The 16,233-nt window shown below is 37.7% G+C and overlaps 1 protein-coding gene across 1 annotated transcript; it reads left to right on the top strand.

Annotated features, from left to right (window-relative positions):
* Positions 1 to 1,741: 1,741 nt before the first annotated feature.
* On the top strand, positions 1,742 to 8,947 carry LOC308396075 (uncharacterized protein). Its single transcript, XM_080881136.1, has 6 exons — positions 1,742 to 1,896; positions 5,419 to 5,717; positions 5,908 to 6,146; positions 6,862 to 6,987; positions 7,099 to 7,264; positions 8,026 to 8,947. The coding sequence occupies exons 2-6, from the start codon at positions 5,465 to 5,467 to the stop codon at positions 8,202 to 8,204; spliced, it is 963 nt and encodes a 320-aa protein (XP_080737262.1). The 5' UTR covers positions 1,742 to 1,896; positions 5,419 to 5,464; the 3' UTR covers positions 8,205 to 8,947.
* Positions 8,948 to 16,233: the final 7,286 nt, after the last annotated feature.

Genomic DNA, 16,233 nt, shown 5'->3' with positions numbered 1-16,233 from the left:
AAACTAGGTAATTCATTTATTATTTATAGGCTGGACTACCAACATAGCAAAATGTGTATGGCCTGAATGTGGCCCACACAATGTGCTTACACATGGCCCACATACCGCAAAGAATGACGGCCCTTTGGTGGCCCAGATCTGGTTTGCCAGAGGTGGCCCACACATGGGCCAGCACAAGGCCAGTTGCAGACACACTGGTGGTCCTGTGCAGGCCCATATGTGGATCACCTCTGGCAAACCTGATCTGGGCCACCAAAGGGCCGTCATTCTTTGCCGGTGGGCCATGGGTAAGTTGTGTGCATCCATGGGCCGGTTGCAGACACACTGCTGGCCCAGAACAGTTTCAGCTCTGGCCCCAGATGTCAGCCTAATGAGTACCTTAATTGAGCCATGTAAAAACAACAAGTGCATAACAGTGCAAAAGTAACATGACGAAACTCTGTTCAGACAGTGAATGGACTGATTCTTATATAACATTTTTCAACTCTCCCAGATTACTCAAAGTGCTCTATACAACATGCCACATTCACCCAACCAGACACTTTCTCTTAACCAAGTGCTTCCTAACTACATTCATACACATTTACACTCACAACATGCAGACTGGAGGAACCAGGGATCGAACCACTAACCTTCAGATCAATAGGTGACCTGCTCTACCAACGTGGGAAAAAAACTTGCAGCAAAGATGAGCCATTAGTTATTATAAATCTCTGCCTCTCTTCAACAGCGTGCCTTTTGTCCTGTCTCCCTCCCATCACCCCCACGGTCGCAGCAGATGACCGCCCCCTCCCTTTATATTGGAGGAGTTTGTCCTTCTCACTGTTGCCAAGTGCTTGTGTTTCTCTGTATTATTGCAGGGTCTTAAAATATTAAGCGCACTGAGGAAACTGTTATTGTGATTTTGTGCTAATTAAATAAAATAGACTTAGTATCCAAAGGAAATGCGCCAACTGTGTTTAAAAATATTTGGTCAAAACTGCTTCCTGTTATACGACATGGAAACAGTTAAATATGTAGAGCACGCATCCATTTATCCAGGTCACAGGGGCACAGCGGCCTGTTCCAGCTGTGATGGGCCGAGAGGTGGGGTGCACCCTGGATATTCACACCTGCGGCCACTGTCAAAGGAAACCAGAGTACCCACACAGGCACAAGGAGAACATGCTGGTTTCACACGTTAAAGCCTCGGTCACTAATTTCAAATCCAGGTCCTCCGTGCTGTGAGGCGACAGTTCTAACCAGGAGAGTCGCTCCGAGGTCTGCTTTAGTGAAACGTAGGCGGTAATATTTCATTTGTTTATGAAAGTATTTCTCAAAACCTTCCACAGAAATGTATTCACACTTGTCCCTCTTGTGTTTATTTGTCACTGATGTTTTAGCTTAATGATTTCATTAAATTCTATGGAAAGGAATCTGCCGTTGCATCAGCCGAGCTTCTTTATAAGTTTCACCTCACTGGTGTGTTTGGTAACAACACTGTGTCAACACAAGAGTGTCAAAACTTTCCTAAGAACTTTCATCACAGTCCATCCACTTCCTCTCTGATTTATGCCGGTGTGTTTTTGTGCGACGTGTCATGTATCTGCACATTTTTTTTAAAGTAAAACTGGACTGATTTTGCGCTGCTGCTGCTGCTGCTGCTGCTGCTGCTGCTGCGAGTGTTTGTGTGTGTTTTGTCTGAGGAAGCTGTGTGGTTGGAGTGTCAAATCTAAAATACTTCCTCATCCTCTTGTGCTCGCATTAGAGCGACCTTCAGATGTCAGCAGCGTCTCACAGTCCACCTCGGCGGCAGACTGATCGCACATGTGACCGTTTTAACTCCATTTCAGGGGTTCCCGTATTATTTTATGCAAAGTGCGTATGAAGCTCAGAAGTGCTGGGAGGAGAACTTTGGTGAGTATTTACACTTTTATTTCTTTTCTCTTTTTTTGTAGACTTTTTTTTTCTCATTCCAACTCAGGTTAAGTTAGATTTTAAAATAATATATAGAAAAGAAATGAGGTGGATTACTGCAAGCGTTACCTGACTGATTCAGATTATGACTTACTTTAAGAGGCCATGTTTTGTTTTATGCAGCAGACTCAAAAAATGTGGAAAAGTTTCATCTAGAAGTACCTTCTTGTCATTTTATCATCCTTAAAAGAAAGGATCTTAGTCAGGGCAGAGTTAAGCTGGTGGCATGCAAAGCTTTTTGTATGCCAGGCCAGATTTTCTGGTGCAAAGATGTAGAAATAAACCGCTTTCTTCCTTCATCTAGCTGCCCATTCATACCGAAAGTGGCTGCAGCATGTCGACATGTATGTCAGATCTAAATTTTGTCAGACACTTCACAAAACACATTAACATGGGCAGCGGTCCACACCTGTCTGAACACGTCATTTCTTTGTCTAAAAATGCACTGCAGCAGTTGTTTTACTGCAATATGTAGCGGTGTTTTTGTTAATCTCTCATCTAATAAAGAAAATTTGAGGTGAATGACTAAACTTTTAAGTCAGTGCACATATATGTCAACATCAGGCCTCTGAAAGCTTTGTAAGCTCACTTGATGTTAAATCAAAGGCAAAGAGTTAGTTCTCCTTCATCCATAAATCTACCCTGAGCAAAACAAATCATCAGCAAGTCAGCAGCGCAGACCTGATCTTATCTGATTTCCAGAAATTTAAATCAGTTTACTTTGTCTGTAATAACTACATAAGGAAATAACTTTCAGTAGCTAAATATCAATAAAGCGGTGAAATTACATTTACTAAACAGATTTCTGTTACCTGTACTTGAGGATTTGCACCTAGTTTATTTCTATGCATTACTAAAGTTCAGACTGAAATAATTTACTACCCCATTGTTTTTGTCTGATGCTGTTTTTTTAAAGAGTAAGATTGTATATATGAAAAAAACATGAAAAACACCAAAGCGCTGCAGACGTTTTCGCAGAGTTGTCACGTTTCTCTATTCGAGGCGCAAACACGTTAAATTCATTCCATATTTTGCACAGAAAACATAATTGAAGGCTCAAAATTTATTGCAAACTTGTGTGCCAGAAGTTTATTTTTGTTTTTTCCTGTATAATGATCTACACATATTTATCATGCAACATTTAGGAGGGGCCCTCCTGCCCCAGATTGGGAACCCAGTTAGGAAACTACCTAAATGCAGAATATGCTGTTAAAATAAAAATAGCCTTACTTCGGTTGCAATAAAATAACATTTATGAATCTCCGCAGCACTTTTATTTAAAATAAGTCAGGACATGGGGCCGTTTTTCTATAGAACAAGTTATTTTTAAGTACGTTTTTGCATTTTACTACTTTTAATACAGGATATTTACTTTTTTTTTTATTGTTCTTCTTATTGCTACCTTTACCCAAGTAACAGATCTGAGGGCTTCTTTCATCACTGTAAACAAGCTTACAAACTTGGGCTTGAGTATCTGGGAAGCTTCTTTCATTTTAAGAATTCACCTACAGCTCCTGGTACTACAGACAGGTGACAGGTTCGAAGAAAAACCAGAACAAAGACTCTCAGTGAGGTGTTTGGCCACCAGATAAGAGCCTGTGCATCCTGGTATTTGTTCTGTAAATCACTTGTACTCTTCTGGAGATATTTATCATCCATCCTTTTACTCATTTACCCATTATATAATAGATATTTGGTATTCTTCATATGTTGATGGTGGTGGTGCTGTCTCAGATGTCGATCCAAGCTCTGCAAGGGCTCTTCAGCTGCTTTGATATCCAGTGAGCACATAGCGTGTGACATTTTTATGCTCATCATGCTTTGAATCAGCGGCGTCTCTCTGGATGGAGGGTTCGTCGTACTAGAACAGACCACATTAGTATAAAGACGATCGCTCCAAATGCTTTGCATTGATTTGCACCTTGAACAGAGCCTTCAGCCGTCCGCTCACTGCTACTTTATTTAACTTGTCACCCATGTGCAAGTCCTATCAGTTAAACCATATTTTTGCTTCATTTGAAAAAAACGATTTTAAAGCTGCAGCGTTTTTTGTTTGTTTGTTTTTTATTCGTGGTGTGATACCTCAGTTTCTGCACAGCATGCACATTTGTGCACTGAGTCATGATTTGTGGTGCTGTTAAGTGACATTTTCACAGCTCTGATATGACTCCGAATGTCTGAAACCACATTTGGAGAAAAGATGATGATGTCAATAAAAAATAATACTATTTCTAGCCTTCAGTGTTAACTAATGAAACAAAACAAAAGGTGTGAGGAGTTTAACTTGTTTTTCTTCAGGAAGCAGAGATCCTCGCTGTCATCTGTGATGGAAAAACTTTGTCCTGTGTGCACAAGAGTAAACCTTAAACAAGCTGGCAAAACTAAGAAGTTCAATAAAGTAGTTAAATAAATTAAAGGGCACCAAAGGTTGCCATTCTAAATGAAGTTGGAGACAAATTAAAGTTAAAAGTTTAGGCACACTTGATAATAGTGGAAGTTTTTTGTTTTGTTTTGGGGTTTTTTAGCATTTTATAGCAAAATAATCACAGCAACAAAACAATATCAGCTGAGTTTTTCAGTGGCTGACAGCGAGCTGAGCTTTCTTCGCTAAACTGAAGGAGGAAATTGTGTTTCTCCCAGACGTGTGCACTCTGGTCCTGGCTCACGTTTCTGCTAAATAACAGTTTCAGATAAATCGTCAGCAGCCCAGTGAGAGGAAAGCTAAACCACAGATGCACCCTTATAGGCACACAGAGTGCAACTCAAGATTCCAGATTGGTATTTACAGATAAACACAGGCTAAAAATCAGGATGACTTCACTTTAAAATGTCTCACTTCCAAACATCACCAATGAGGTCACAGGAATTTTATTTGTTCTGATGAAATTTTAAGAAATTTGAATTTATAAAGAACTCGCTGTGCGCTGGCTTCATGCTCAGTCTGTGTTAGTTTCATTTTGTGCATTTGTGCCTCGTAGTTGTTCCTAAAGCTTGTCTCAGTTTATCCACATCCACACCCTCAGGTGTATCTGTGCAATAAGTATTGCACCCCAAATAAGCATTTAATGTAACTTTAATGTTTAAAATTATTTACATTTACAGAACATAAAAGGGTGAGAAGCAGCCTCATCAATAATTGTTACATTAATCAATAAATACACATTTTGGGTTGTTTTTTCTGATTTACTTATCAGAAAAACAGTATCTGCTGAACAGTCTAACTCTGTATATGTATTTGACTTTCAAGCAGGAAACTATATAGAAAGTACAGTTCTACTGCCCTCTTTTGGGTATTATAGACACAATGTGTGACCTGTTGGTCATTCACCTTGTTTTATGTCTTTAGTGTAAAATTTTACTGTGTGCATAAAAAACTTACTTTAGTTGCTTTATTTCTTACATCTTTTACAACAGGCTGTTTACATATATTGCATTTGAATTAACTTTATTTTCATTTTCTAGGTACCTTAAAAACAGGATTACAGCAGGAGCAAAAGACCCCGGAGCAATGCCTCGTTCTTTCCTGGTGAAGCGCGGTGGGCTGCACCACCTTCGTCACGTGGCAAGAAGCCCCAGCCCTGGAGCCACTGCAGTAATGTTCAGTGAACTGGAAAAAAGGGCGGGAGCCTGGGACGCATCCCTGGAGTACACCAAACCGAAGACAAACGGTGATAATGCAATCGCCGCTGTGTTATTACAGCAGGACTTAAAGTTCTGTAATGAAAATGGGAGCCGTCACCCATTCAGTCCTCAATCATACGGTGGGTGACAACGTCTTTTGTTTGTTTTAGCTCTCCTAAGACTAAACTTTACACTTTTAAATGTGATCAGCAGCAGCTCTGTTTGGTCCGATAAAAGAACAAGGACCCAACTTTTTTTCCCGTGTTAATTAAAGAAAAAAAACATATTTTTCATATTTTTCAAAAACTGTCTGTCTGCTTTTCTTTTCAGACCACAGTTCTGCTGAGGCCTGCAGTCCTGTCAACGCAAATATTTTTAGCCAAGTGGAGAAAGTTGTTTCTCAGCCTCCCAAACCAGAAGTATTGTCGAGTCTTCAGGTGAGGTCTGGATATCCAGACAAACTGTCCGAACTGAGAGAGTTGGAGCACCATCAGATCCTGAGAGAGACCAGGAGCAGCAGCTGCTCTAAGATCTGCGCTCCGAGGCAGGAGTGCCTACTATGTGGAAAGGTTACAACAATTTTTTTTATGAAGTTCCTGTTTTTATTTCATTTTGACTTTTTATTTTTAGATTTATTTTCTATGATTTTTACAGAAGTACTATTTCATTGGATTTTATTGCATTTTAGTTTTTTATTATGTACTGGGTATTAGTATATTATTATTATTATTGCTGTTGTTGTTATATTATTATATTTTATTATTATTGTGTAATAATAATATTATTATATATCTATAAAGATATCTTTACTTAAGACAGATTAACAAACATCCACCAGAAGACAAAGACTAAAAAGACATATATCATCAATCAATCAGCATCAGCATAGGGCCGCAAGACATATATCGTAGACTGTGTTTATTGGAGTCATTTTTACAACAAATAAAATATTAAAATGCACAATACAGTTATTTATTTATTACGTTTCATTTTAGAAATGCCTTTTTTCAGTTATTCTGAAGGTGATGCAATTTTTTTGATGGGTAACCTTCCATATATTCATAAAAATCCTCCGAATGTCCTCCAAGAGACCCATGAACCATGAACTAGGCTCAACAATTTCAGTCATGTAAAAGTTTATAGACTGAAGAAACACAATATTAACTAATGAATACATCAGTGCTCCTTAGCTTCCTTTGATTGTTTGAAAAGTCTAACCTCTAATGAGCCATAACTTAAAAATTCCTCATTGATATGTTAAATTGTTACAACTTGTCTTTGCAGAAATTTTCATGTCTGTCAAGTCTGAAAACTCACATATGTAAGAGTCACAGAGGCAGAGCCCGTATGTCAGTGGCACACATCAAGTCCGGCAGGGCTGGTAATGAGCAGGCACCTTGCAGGGGGAAGGTCAGCATCACTTTGCCTTTAAATGCATTATTCTGTTACATCTTTGGATGTAAAATCAACCATTTATTGGGATAGAGCTTTGTCAGATCCATGACTGTCTGCTGTTTTCAGGAGCGGACATTCAGCTGTACGGTGTGTGCAAAAGTGTTCAAGCGCTCCTCCACCCTCTCCACTCACCTGCTCATTCATTCAGACACCCGGCCCTATCCCTGCCAGTACTGCGGCAAACGCTTCCACCAGAAGTCTGACATGAAGAAACACACCTTCATCCACACCGGTGAGTTGGTGCACTCCTGCTCTCAGTAAACCAGTCTGGTGTTTTCTGCTAAAATGAGCACTACTAACATACGTGTGTATATTAGTATCCTTTAAGTTAGTCAGTTTGCCTAATATGAAATCTGGCTCATTAAAATTGGCATAAAAGTCAGACTGTAAAAAGGCTCAGACTACTTCCTGATGATGTTTCCAGCACACGTAAAAGTACAACGTTTTACGTTATTAATGACCTTCAGATCCACTACACAGAGTTAGTACATATGTAATTCCTTTATATGTCTTTTTATTCTCAGGCTCTACTAGAGTAGCGTTGACTTTTTTTAATAATAAAGCTTATATTACATATATATATTCCTGGACTTTGTTGCCACCCTTTCGTTTATCCACTGTCTGAAACAAGCAGTTTTAGCACCATTTTAGCCAGCTTTCTTGTGATTGGCTGCCCCTCAGATGGTGGGTGGGGCTTTCTGTGTTCAAAAGTGTTCATCTTAGATGACGATATCCTCTCTGTTTGATGTCATACACATCGAAGACCAAAAAAAATCTGAGCTCTTTGCCCACAGGGATTATTATAGAGCACACTAAGCTCATTATTATCCACCTTTGTAAAAGCAACAAATATGAAAGAAAGGAAAACATAACAGTTCCCTTTGATAAATCTTTTAACCTTAGATTCTAAACCTGATTGGTTAGTTTTTGTGTCATATCTGGATTCTGAAAGCAAACAATAACAGCGTTCAATTCTCTCTGTTTGTCTGCCAGGGGAGAAGCCCCACGTGTGTCAGATATGTGGCAAAGCATTCAGCCAGAGCTCCAACCTCATCACCCACAGCCGAAAGCACAGGGATGACAGGCCCTACCGCTGCCCACAATGCCTTTACAGCTTCCAGCATAAAGTGGACCTGCGGCAGCACCAGGAGCAACACTGCGCCTACCGCTGATTCTGCCCCACTCGAGACTTTAACCTTCTCAACGAAGAGGAACAGGAACTGGGATCTAAATCTTTGACTGTGTTGCTCCCAAGACAGCGTTTAATATTTCATGCAAAGCTGTGTACAGTGTTGGAGGTGTATTATATACCACAGGCATTGTGGTAGGGTGTGTTGAGTCTCAGCAGTGTAGTGAAATGACTTTATTTATGTGAAGGAAAGTACAAAAAACAGTACTGGTTACAACAATACTTTAATAATTTAAATTGTAAATGCAAAATACATCCTCAGTCAGTGCATTTGATTTAACTGATGCTTATTTTTCAGGTGTACTTAGTGATATCGAGCTATTTGTTTTTTGTTTTGTTTCTTTCCACATACTGAGGAATATAGTTGTACAGGAAAAATCACAGCACTGTTAATGCTTCCATCCATCTTCTTTATAGCTTATCCAAAGTCAGAGTCACTATTGTTATATTAGTGATCATTATTATTATTTCAGTTAAGCTGTGTTTAGACTTTAATTCTTGTGGACATGTGGTGTGTTTTCCAGTGTTTTTGTATTAACGGGACACCAAGTATGAGACTCCCACTGATTAATCATTCCTGGTTAGATATTCAGAGTTATTGTTCAAATATTAATAAAAGCAGTGCTGTGTGCAACAAAAGCTGAGCTCTTAATATAGTATAATGTTGTGTATATGTACTCTTAACTTTGTAATAATTAAAAAAAATTGAAGAAGAAAGAAATATTGATAGGGGATTCTTTTGAGTTTATTCGTTTTAAGATTTGCTAAAGTAAGGTGTATCGTCCAAAGACAGGGTCTGATAAACACATCCTACTACATGGAAAAGAGGATAAAGTCTGAATAAGTTAAAGTAGTACAAAGAATTTTACTGATCTCAGTTTGTCCGTCAAGCAGTAATGTTTGATACTACGAGCGTGGTTGGAGCTTTAACTTATCTAAACTAAGGCTTTTAAAGTGCACTTAACTTAGAGGTGAGTAGTATAGCAACAGTTGTAATTTTCTTTGTTGTACTTGATCAAGGTTTTAACAGTTAACTAAAACCAAACTAAAACTAGATGTGCAAAAAAACATTTCGATTAACTTAAAAATAAAAACTAGGCTTTACTTCAATACCTTTGGAAACCTATAATTAAATACAACTAAAATAAAAAAACATAGAGAGGAAATATCCTTAGTTGTAATATTTGTTAGTTTGGTATAATTTTATTAAAACTTGTGTGTCTATTGAGACTGTGGAGACTAACACTGAGCTAATAAAAACTAAAGATAAACACATTGAAACAATAAAAACTAAACTGAAACCAGAAAAAACCCGACCAGGAAACGAACTGAAACGAAACTGAACCAAAAGCAAAAAAATTCTAAATTAAATGAAGATAAAAACCTAAAAGATACAAAACTATGATAACTCTGCACTGGATTCAGGGTAGCATGACTTATCCACCTTAAACATGGCACACTCGATATACAAAGGTCAGCAGTGCTTCCCCCTCTCCTATGTGGCATTGCATAACTGCAAAGGTTACACATTTGTTTTAACTGAAGCCAAGTTATCAAGTTTTTCCTCTTGTACAATTGATCCCACATGAGTCAGAGTGAATCAACATTTCAGCCTGTTTGGGGGAAGTAAACTCTGGCATCTGTTCAAATGGTAAAATAATTCATTTAATTTGATTTTACTCATTTGTGTTCAGAAGATTTCTTCACACCACACGTACCCGACTGTTGTGGTAATTTTGTTTTTATTGAAACCGAAAACAAAAAATACAGACAACTTTGTCTAAAGTCATGAATCATCATTTTTGTTCAACTCTTTGAATCAACGCTGACAGCCTGCACTTCAGTCACATACTAATCTGAATTTCAGTGGGGTTGTATACAGAGGCAAAACCACAAAATCTGTTTTTGTCCAGCAAATTATGGACCGAACTGTTTAAAGTAAGTACTTAAAATTAACATGATGTTGTTCATACTTAAGAAGAGATCTTTACCATTTGGTTATGCATGGCATGCAAAGATATTTCAAAATTTACATTAGTATGTTTTAGAAATAGGGCAGTAAATAACGTCTCTGCAAGCCTCCCACTGGTCCTAACATGTGGTCAAAACACCCTCGGTGTTAAATTGTGCAAGAAACAGGAAGTGATGGACGACGACCCTTTGAACTTTTACAATGCTTCTGAAACATGGTTTAAATCCTGGGCAGTTCCTTGTATTTCAAAACTAATGCTTGCAAAAACACTATTAGCAATATTGCCACAGTGATCAGCATGTGTTTACAAATGTTTTCATTTCATTTCATTTTTGAGATTTTTTGAGATTTTCTAGTTAATTAAAAGCACCGAGGCCAAAAGAGAGCGCCGTGTAGCTCAGTGGAGCCTGGAGATGCACCTCTGTTTACACACACACACACACAGGCACAAAGTGGACAGTAGTTTGAGTGATTTTGGCCTGGGTTTATTTTCAGGTATGCAAGATTGTGACAAATCCTTTTAGAATGTCATGTTTCTGTCATAGTTATCTCCACCATGGAGGTTATGTTTTTGGTAGCAATCGCATGTGCATCATTCTGTTTCTACACACAATAGTGGAAAACGTTTTGAATGAATTCTGATTCAGCTTTGTAAGAGTGCAGATTGAGGTCATGTTATCAATTTGTTCAAATTTGTCTTAAAGCCACCAAAGTCTTAAAAGTCAACTTCATGATTTATTGGTTGAAAAATAACACAAAAAAACTACAACTTAGAAATGATTCTTACAAGTGTCATGTCTATTATCATATAGAAAGTACTGTGTAAAATTTTAAATATACTACATTTGACCTTTGACCTCTCGTTGAAGGTCAATAGATTGATTCAAAGGTCAAAATGAGACATTTTTAGGTTATTAAAACTGGCTCTTACTGCCATTGTTTGTATTGAAAAAATGGGGAATGATCTATGACAGCGGTCCCCAACCCCCGGGCCACGAGTCGTTTGGTACCGGGCCGCGAGAGTTGAGGCTCGGGTGTGAAATTTATGGTGTTCAGGGTTTTTATCATTAACTCGGTTTCCCTGGGTCTTTTCCCGGGTTGTAGTTGTGCGTCTTATTTTGAAAGAAATATCTACACGTTACCATAGCGACCAGAGAGCATTAAGGGGCAGAGAGGAGGATGTTACTCTCAATGTTGTTGGCGCATTTCAGGAGGACGCTGCTAATAAAGTTACACAATTACACAGTGAATTTGCCTTTATTAATATATTTACAAAATACTACAGTTTTTGTCTTGGCCGTGTCATTTTATTTTGTTGTATTTATCCGCGACACCTTAAAGGCCGGTCCGTGAAAATATTGTCTGACATTAAACCGGTCCGTGGTGCAGAAAAGGTTGGGGACCGCTGATCTATGAGGATTTTAACTATCGCGTTATGTTATATTGGCTTTGTTATTACTTTTTTTTAACCACATAAAGTTGTGTTAAATATGTTTTTCAATTGATTTTTATTACTAAACGGGTGAAATGAATATTACACATGTATTATAGCCACATAAATTATAAAATATATATTAAAAAAACTCTACCTTAATCCTGTCTGGGATATTAAAATGAATTTAAACGGGTCAAATAACAAAAGCCTGCAGTTTTCACTTGCTTTTACTGAACTACAAACATAAAAAACAAAAAACAAAAACAGGTAACAGCTGACGGCGAGCCACACACACAGGCGCCATCTTGACTATCTGACATCTCAGAGCATATTTATAAAGAAGAAGGAAAATGAATCTAAACAAAATACAAAAATATTCCTATAAAAGTAAATACGACTAACAGAGTGTGTAGTTCTAATGCATTTCTGAAATCTAAAAGAAGTCATCTTATCCATATTGTCAGCTAGCCAAACAATCTTTTTCTGTTATAAAGATATCTGAGACCTGCTGGAGTCTCGAGCTACTTTTATTTTTGTTAATAAATGCTTTATAAAGCATAAATAGTCCTCATTTGACATGAGCTCACACAAAATACTTAATTCACTTGTAACTGCCTGAATTAACCATGAATTACAATATGAAATAACTATTAATGAAACCTTTATCAACACACTCACAAAAAGCTTATAAAACTTTATAAATGCTCAATTAACTGCTTATTAATAACTTACTAATGCTTAATAGTGTGACATTATTATAAAGTGCTATATGAGTCACTCAAAACAAAATGATTCATAAACTTCCAAAAACTCAAAGCCCGGGTCCAAAACCTCAGCTTTCATGTCTCCCTGAGCTCAAAGAGAAGGGTTAGCGATATAAAACTCACTAATATGATCTCTGGCTGTGCAGCACCACCCTCTGGTTAAACTGTGTTTTTGCAAGGGAATACACTGTGCTAGCTGTACCGATCAAATGTATTACTGCGGCTTTGGCTGTACTCTTACCTGTAATTCATTAATGTGTGATATTATGTGCACATTTATTTAAAGCTAGATTTATCTTATGTAAATGTAATCATTACACCTCAAGGTTACTTAGCATATTTGATACATGTGGTATTTTTTGTTTAGTTTTTATAATTTGTTTTGTTCAGTTTTTTTCCTAGTATAAGTAGTTTGAGGTATACTAATACTAATATTAGTAATATTTGTTTGTTTGGCTGGTGAAGGAAGTTCAGTATTAAAACTCTTACTTATTTAGAAACTCCCAGCCCCCAAACAGAGAACGTTGTCTGCCCATGTGAGCACAGAAGTCCAAGGTCTATGTGTGGATGGACTTTGGTTTTCTCCTCTACAGCACACAGAAACAGAACTTTGACACAGACTGGCAAAACTACAGGATTTAATTACACCTCTCACTCTAATAGCAGTGGAGCAGCTTCTGTGTCAAATAAATGATCACAACCCAGATGCCACCTTAGCACCACTGCAATTAAAAACCTTTTATTACTGTTACACAACTCTTAATTAGTGATACAGCATAATGAGCTCTGCCAACACCCTCATTTGTGTCGTGTTTATGTGCTGCTGCTATCCCTCCTGCAGACAGAAATATAGAAGTGTGCTGCATGTACAAGTTCCAGTAAAACTACTGCACCAGTAAGGAAAGCAGATATTGGCTATAAAATCCACCAAGGTCCTTGCGACAGGACAGAGATGTTTTCAGTGTCTCAGAATTAAATGGGATGAATGTAAAATGACGATAAGAAGTGCTCCAAACAAAAAACACTTAACTGAACATATCCAATAACCTGTAAAAGCCCCTGAACAACGCCCCGGATTAATCCAATCTATACACATAATTAGTGTGAATGCTTGAAAAGCATTCACAGTATTGTTCTTCTAATCTTTATTGTGTGGATGCTTTAAGCATCCACACTATTGAGTTCCTCTTGGGACTTCCGTACACTTTTTGGCACTTAACTACTTCCGCAATTTTCAGCCGATTTTCACCGTTCAAATTTTAAAATATTCTGCTATTTCTGCTAATTCCTGCTATGTCTTTTGGTATTTTTCACTATTATACTTTTTAAAATATTAAGCTTAATTTGTCCCATTGAAATGAATGGGAAACTTCTGCAATTCTGCTAAAATTTGCTTGTTTCTGAAACTTAACTACTTCCTCATATTTTCACGTAGAACAACCATTCAAACTTTAAAATGTTCTCAAATTATTGGGCTATTCAGGTATGATTCAGCTTTTTCAAATCTTTTACCGTTTTACTTTTATGCCTCTTAAAGTTTTCAGTTGCAAAATTGTGATTTTTCACAAAATACATGCGTTGTTATGGTTGCTATGCACTTGGCTTCCAGTATGCCACTGAAGGTTTTGCAGTCTTCTCTTCATGTCCGAACAACTTCTTGCTACTTGCTCAATTTTCACTCAACTTCCACAAATTATACATCAAAACGTAGGTATTTTTGCTGGGTTTCCGAAAATGTCACTATCATTGTTGTGGGATTTATAGAATTTTGGCAAATCTCCTCAGACCAACACAAAGTCGCAAAACTCTCCATAGAAAGTCAATGGAGCTTGTTCAAAATCACCGCTTGATTTCTGTAATGAGAGGTATATTCGAATCGTCATATCTCCTTAACGAAGCAAAGTTAAGACATAAGGCTTGTCCCAGTATATCTTCAGACACTCCTGACGCTCACAATTCAAGAATTATTTTCTCACCTATTACCGTTCTGAAATGAGTTAGACTTGTTTGAGGGTAGGAAATTCGTCCTTCGCTCAGATTTCAAACTCTGGAAATGAACCACTTTTTTCTCTCGTCATATCTTTTTAATGGATTTCCACAGAGACCTGAAAATTTCCATGATTGTTCACCAAAGCCTGCTGTCTCTTACGGTGAAAGAATGATATTGATACTCCAAATAGATTTAGAGTTAGAAAGCGTTGTTTGAGGGCAAGTCAAGGCAGTTTTTGCTTTGCTCTACTCAGTTATGGTGCATTAGAAGTCAATTATCTTTAATAATTCATATTTTAATGATAAATTGTCAACACTTTAAGATTCCCCCATCTCTTCTGAACAAAACGGTGTAAGAATGACCGTTCTAGCCCCTACGGTTAGGAAATTATGGTCATTTGTTTGAGGGGAGTTGTCATTATGAGAAATAGACTGCAAAAATCCTGTGTCTCTCTGTGCTGCGTGCACCTGTTTTGGCGGGAAAAAGTGCACAGGCTCTCTGATTGGTGGATTCAAATTCAGCAGCTCCAAGGCTGCTTGACTGAGCTAGAAACTTACTTCTCTCTCCGTGTGTGTGTGTGTGTGTGTGTGTGTGTGTGTGTGTGTGTGTGTGTGTGTGTGTGTGTGTGTGTGTGTGTGTGTGACAGAGAGAGAGAGAGAGAGAGAAAGGCTTTTAATGGGATGACCTCATTCTAAGCTTCAAATTCAATATATTTAGACTGGTTGACTGAATTGGATCATGTGTGTGTGTCTCTCTGTGCATGTGTGTTTCCTTATGTGTACATATTTCTGATTGTGTGGCTGTTATATATTTTTTTTGCTGATTTTTTTCATTTAACAAGTATATTTGAGGGACCCTCAGCATGTTCAGCATTTTTTCAGCTGTCCATTTTGCTTTTCCGATTTTTCTGTTTAACTTATTACTATTGTGCTAAATCATACTATTTCTGCTTTTAATAGGATTTGTGCCAAATATAGTATTTCTGCTTTTTATAGGATTTGTGCTTAATATACTATTTCTGCTTTTTATAGGATTTGTGCTTAATATAGTATTTCTGCTAAATGTAGTGTTTATGCTTAATCATACTATTTCTATATATTTCTGCCAGGCAGCCAATCCTCTGTGAGGACTCAGACATTCAAATATACAGATCAGGGCCTGCACGGCCTCCCAGCCAGCCAATCATATCTGAGGTTTTCCGTTTCCTCTCTCGTCATATCTCAGCGACGGATGTACATAGAGCAATGAAAATCGCAGTTAAAGTACACCAAAGTCCGCTGATTCACCCAGTACAAGAATTATGCTTCTAGTCCACCTAGTTTTTGAGTTACACAACGTTTTGTAACTCCAAAAAACGGCGTTTTTCGCCTCTCACCGCGATCTAATTCTGACTCCTCATCACCCTGTTTTTCAAAACGGCTGCTCTCTTTCCCAGTGGCGCAGTTGGTAATGACACGGGTCTGCAAGCCAAAGATCGTGGGTTCGATTCCACCTTGGTCAACATGTTTTTTTCCCTACAAATTAATACACTGTCACAGACCAGTAATTCATATTCATCATTTATTACAATTCTGCAAACTTTTATGATTTTACCAGCTTTTCTAATATGGACCTCACATTCTTGTTAACACTCCATGGCACAAATACTCTTCCCTTTAGGCTATTTCTCCCATTTTAAAGTATTACTCCTCCATAATTGTAATTCTGTTAAATCAAAGTACTTTTACTACATCTTAGTACTTCTGCTCAATCATAGTATTTCTGCTAAATCATAGTATTTCTGCTACTTTTTGGTACTTGTGCTAAATACAGTATTTCTGCTAAATCATACTATTTCTACTATATTATATT

This window comes from Rhamphochromis sp. 'chilingali' (assembly GCF_963969265.1).
Source record: "Rhamphochromis sp. 'chilingali' genome assembly, chromosome: 4".
Classification (NCBI taxonomy): domain Eukaryota; kingdom Metazoa; phylum Chordata; class Actinopteri; order Cichliformes; family Cichlidae; genus Rhamphochromis; species Rhamphochromis sp. 'chilingali'.
The sequence above is the reverse complement of the archived record's forward strand: the minus strand, read 5'-3'. Positions and strand labels throughout refer to the sequence as shown.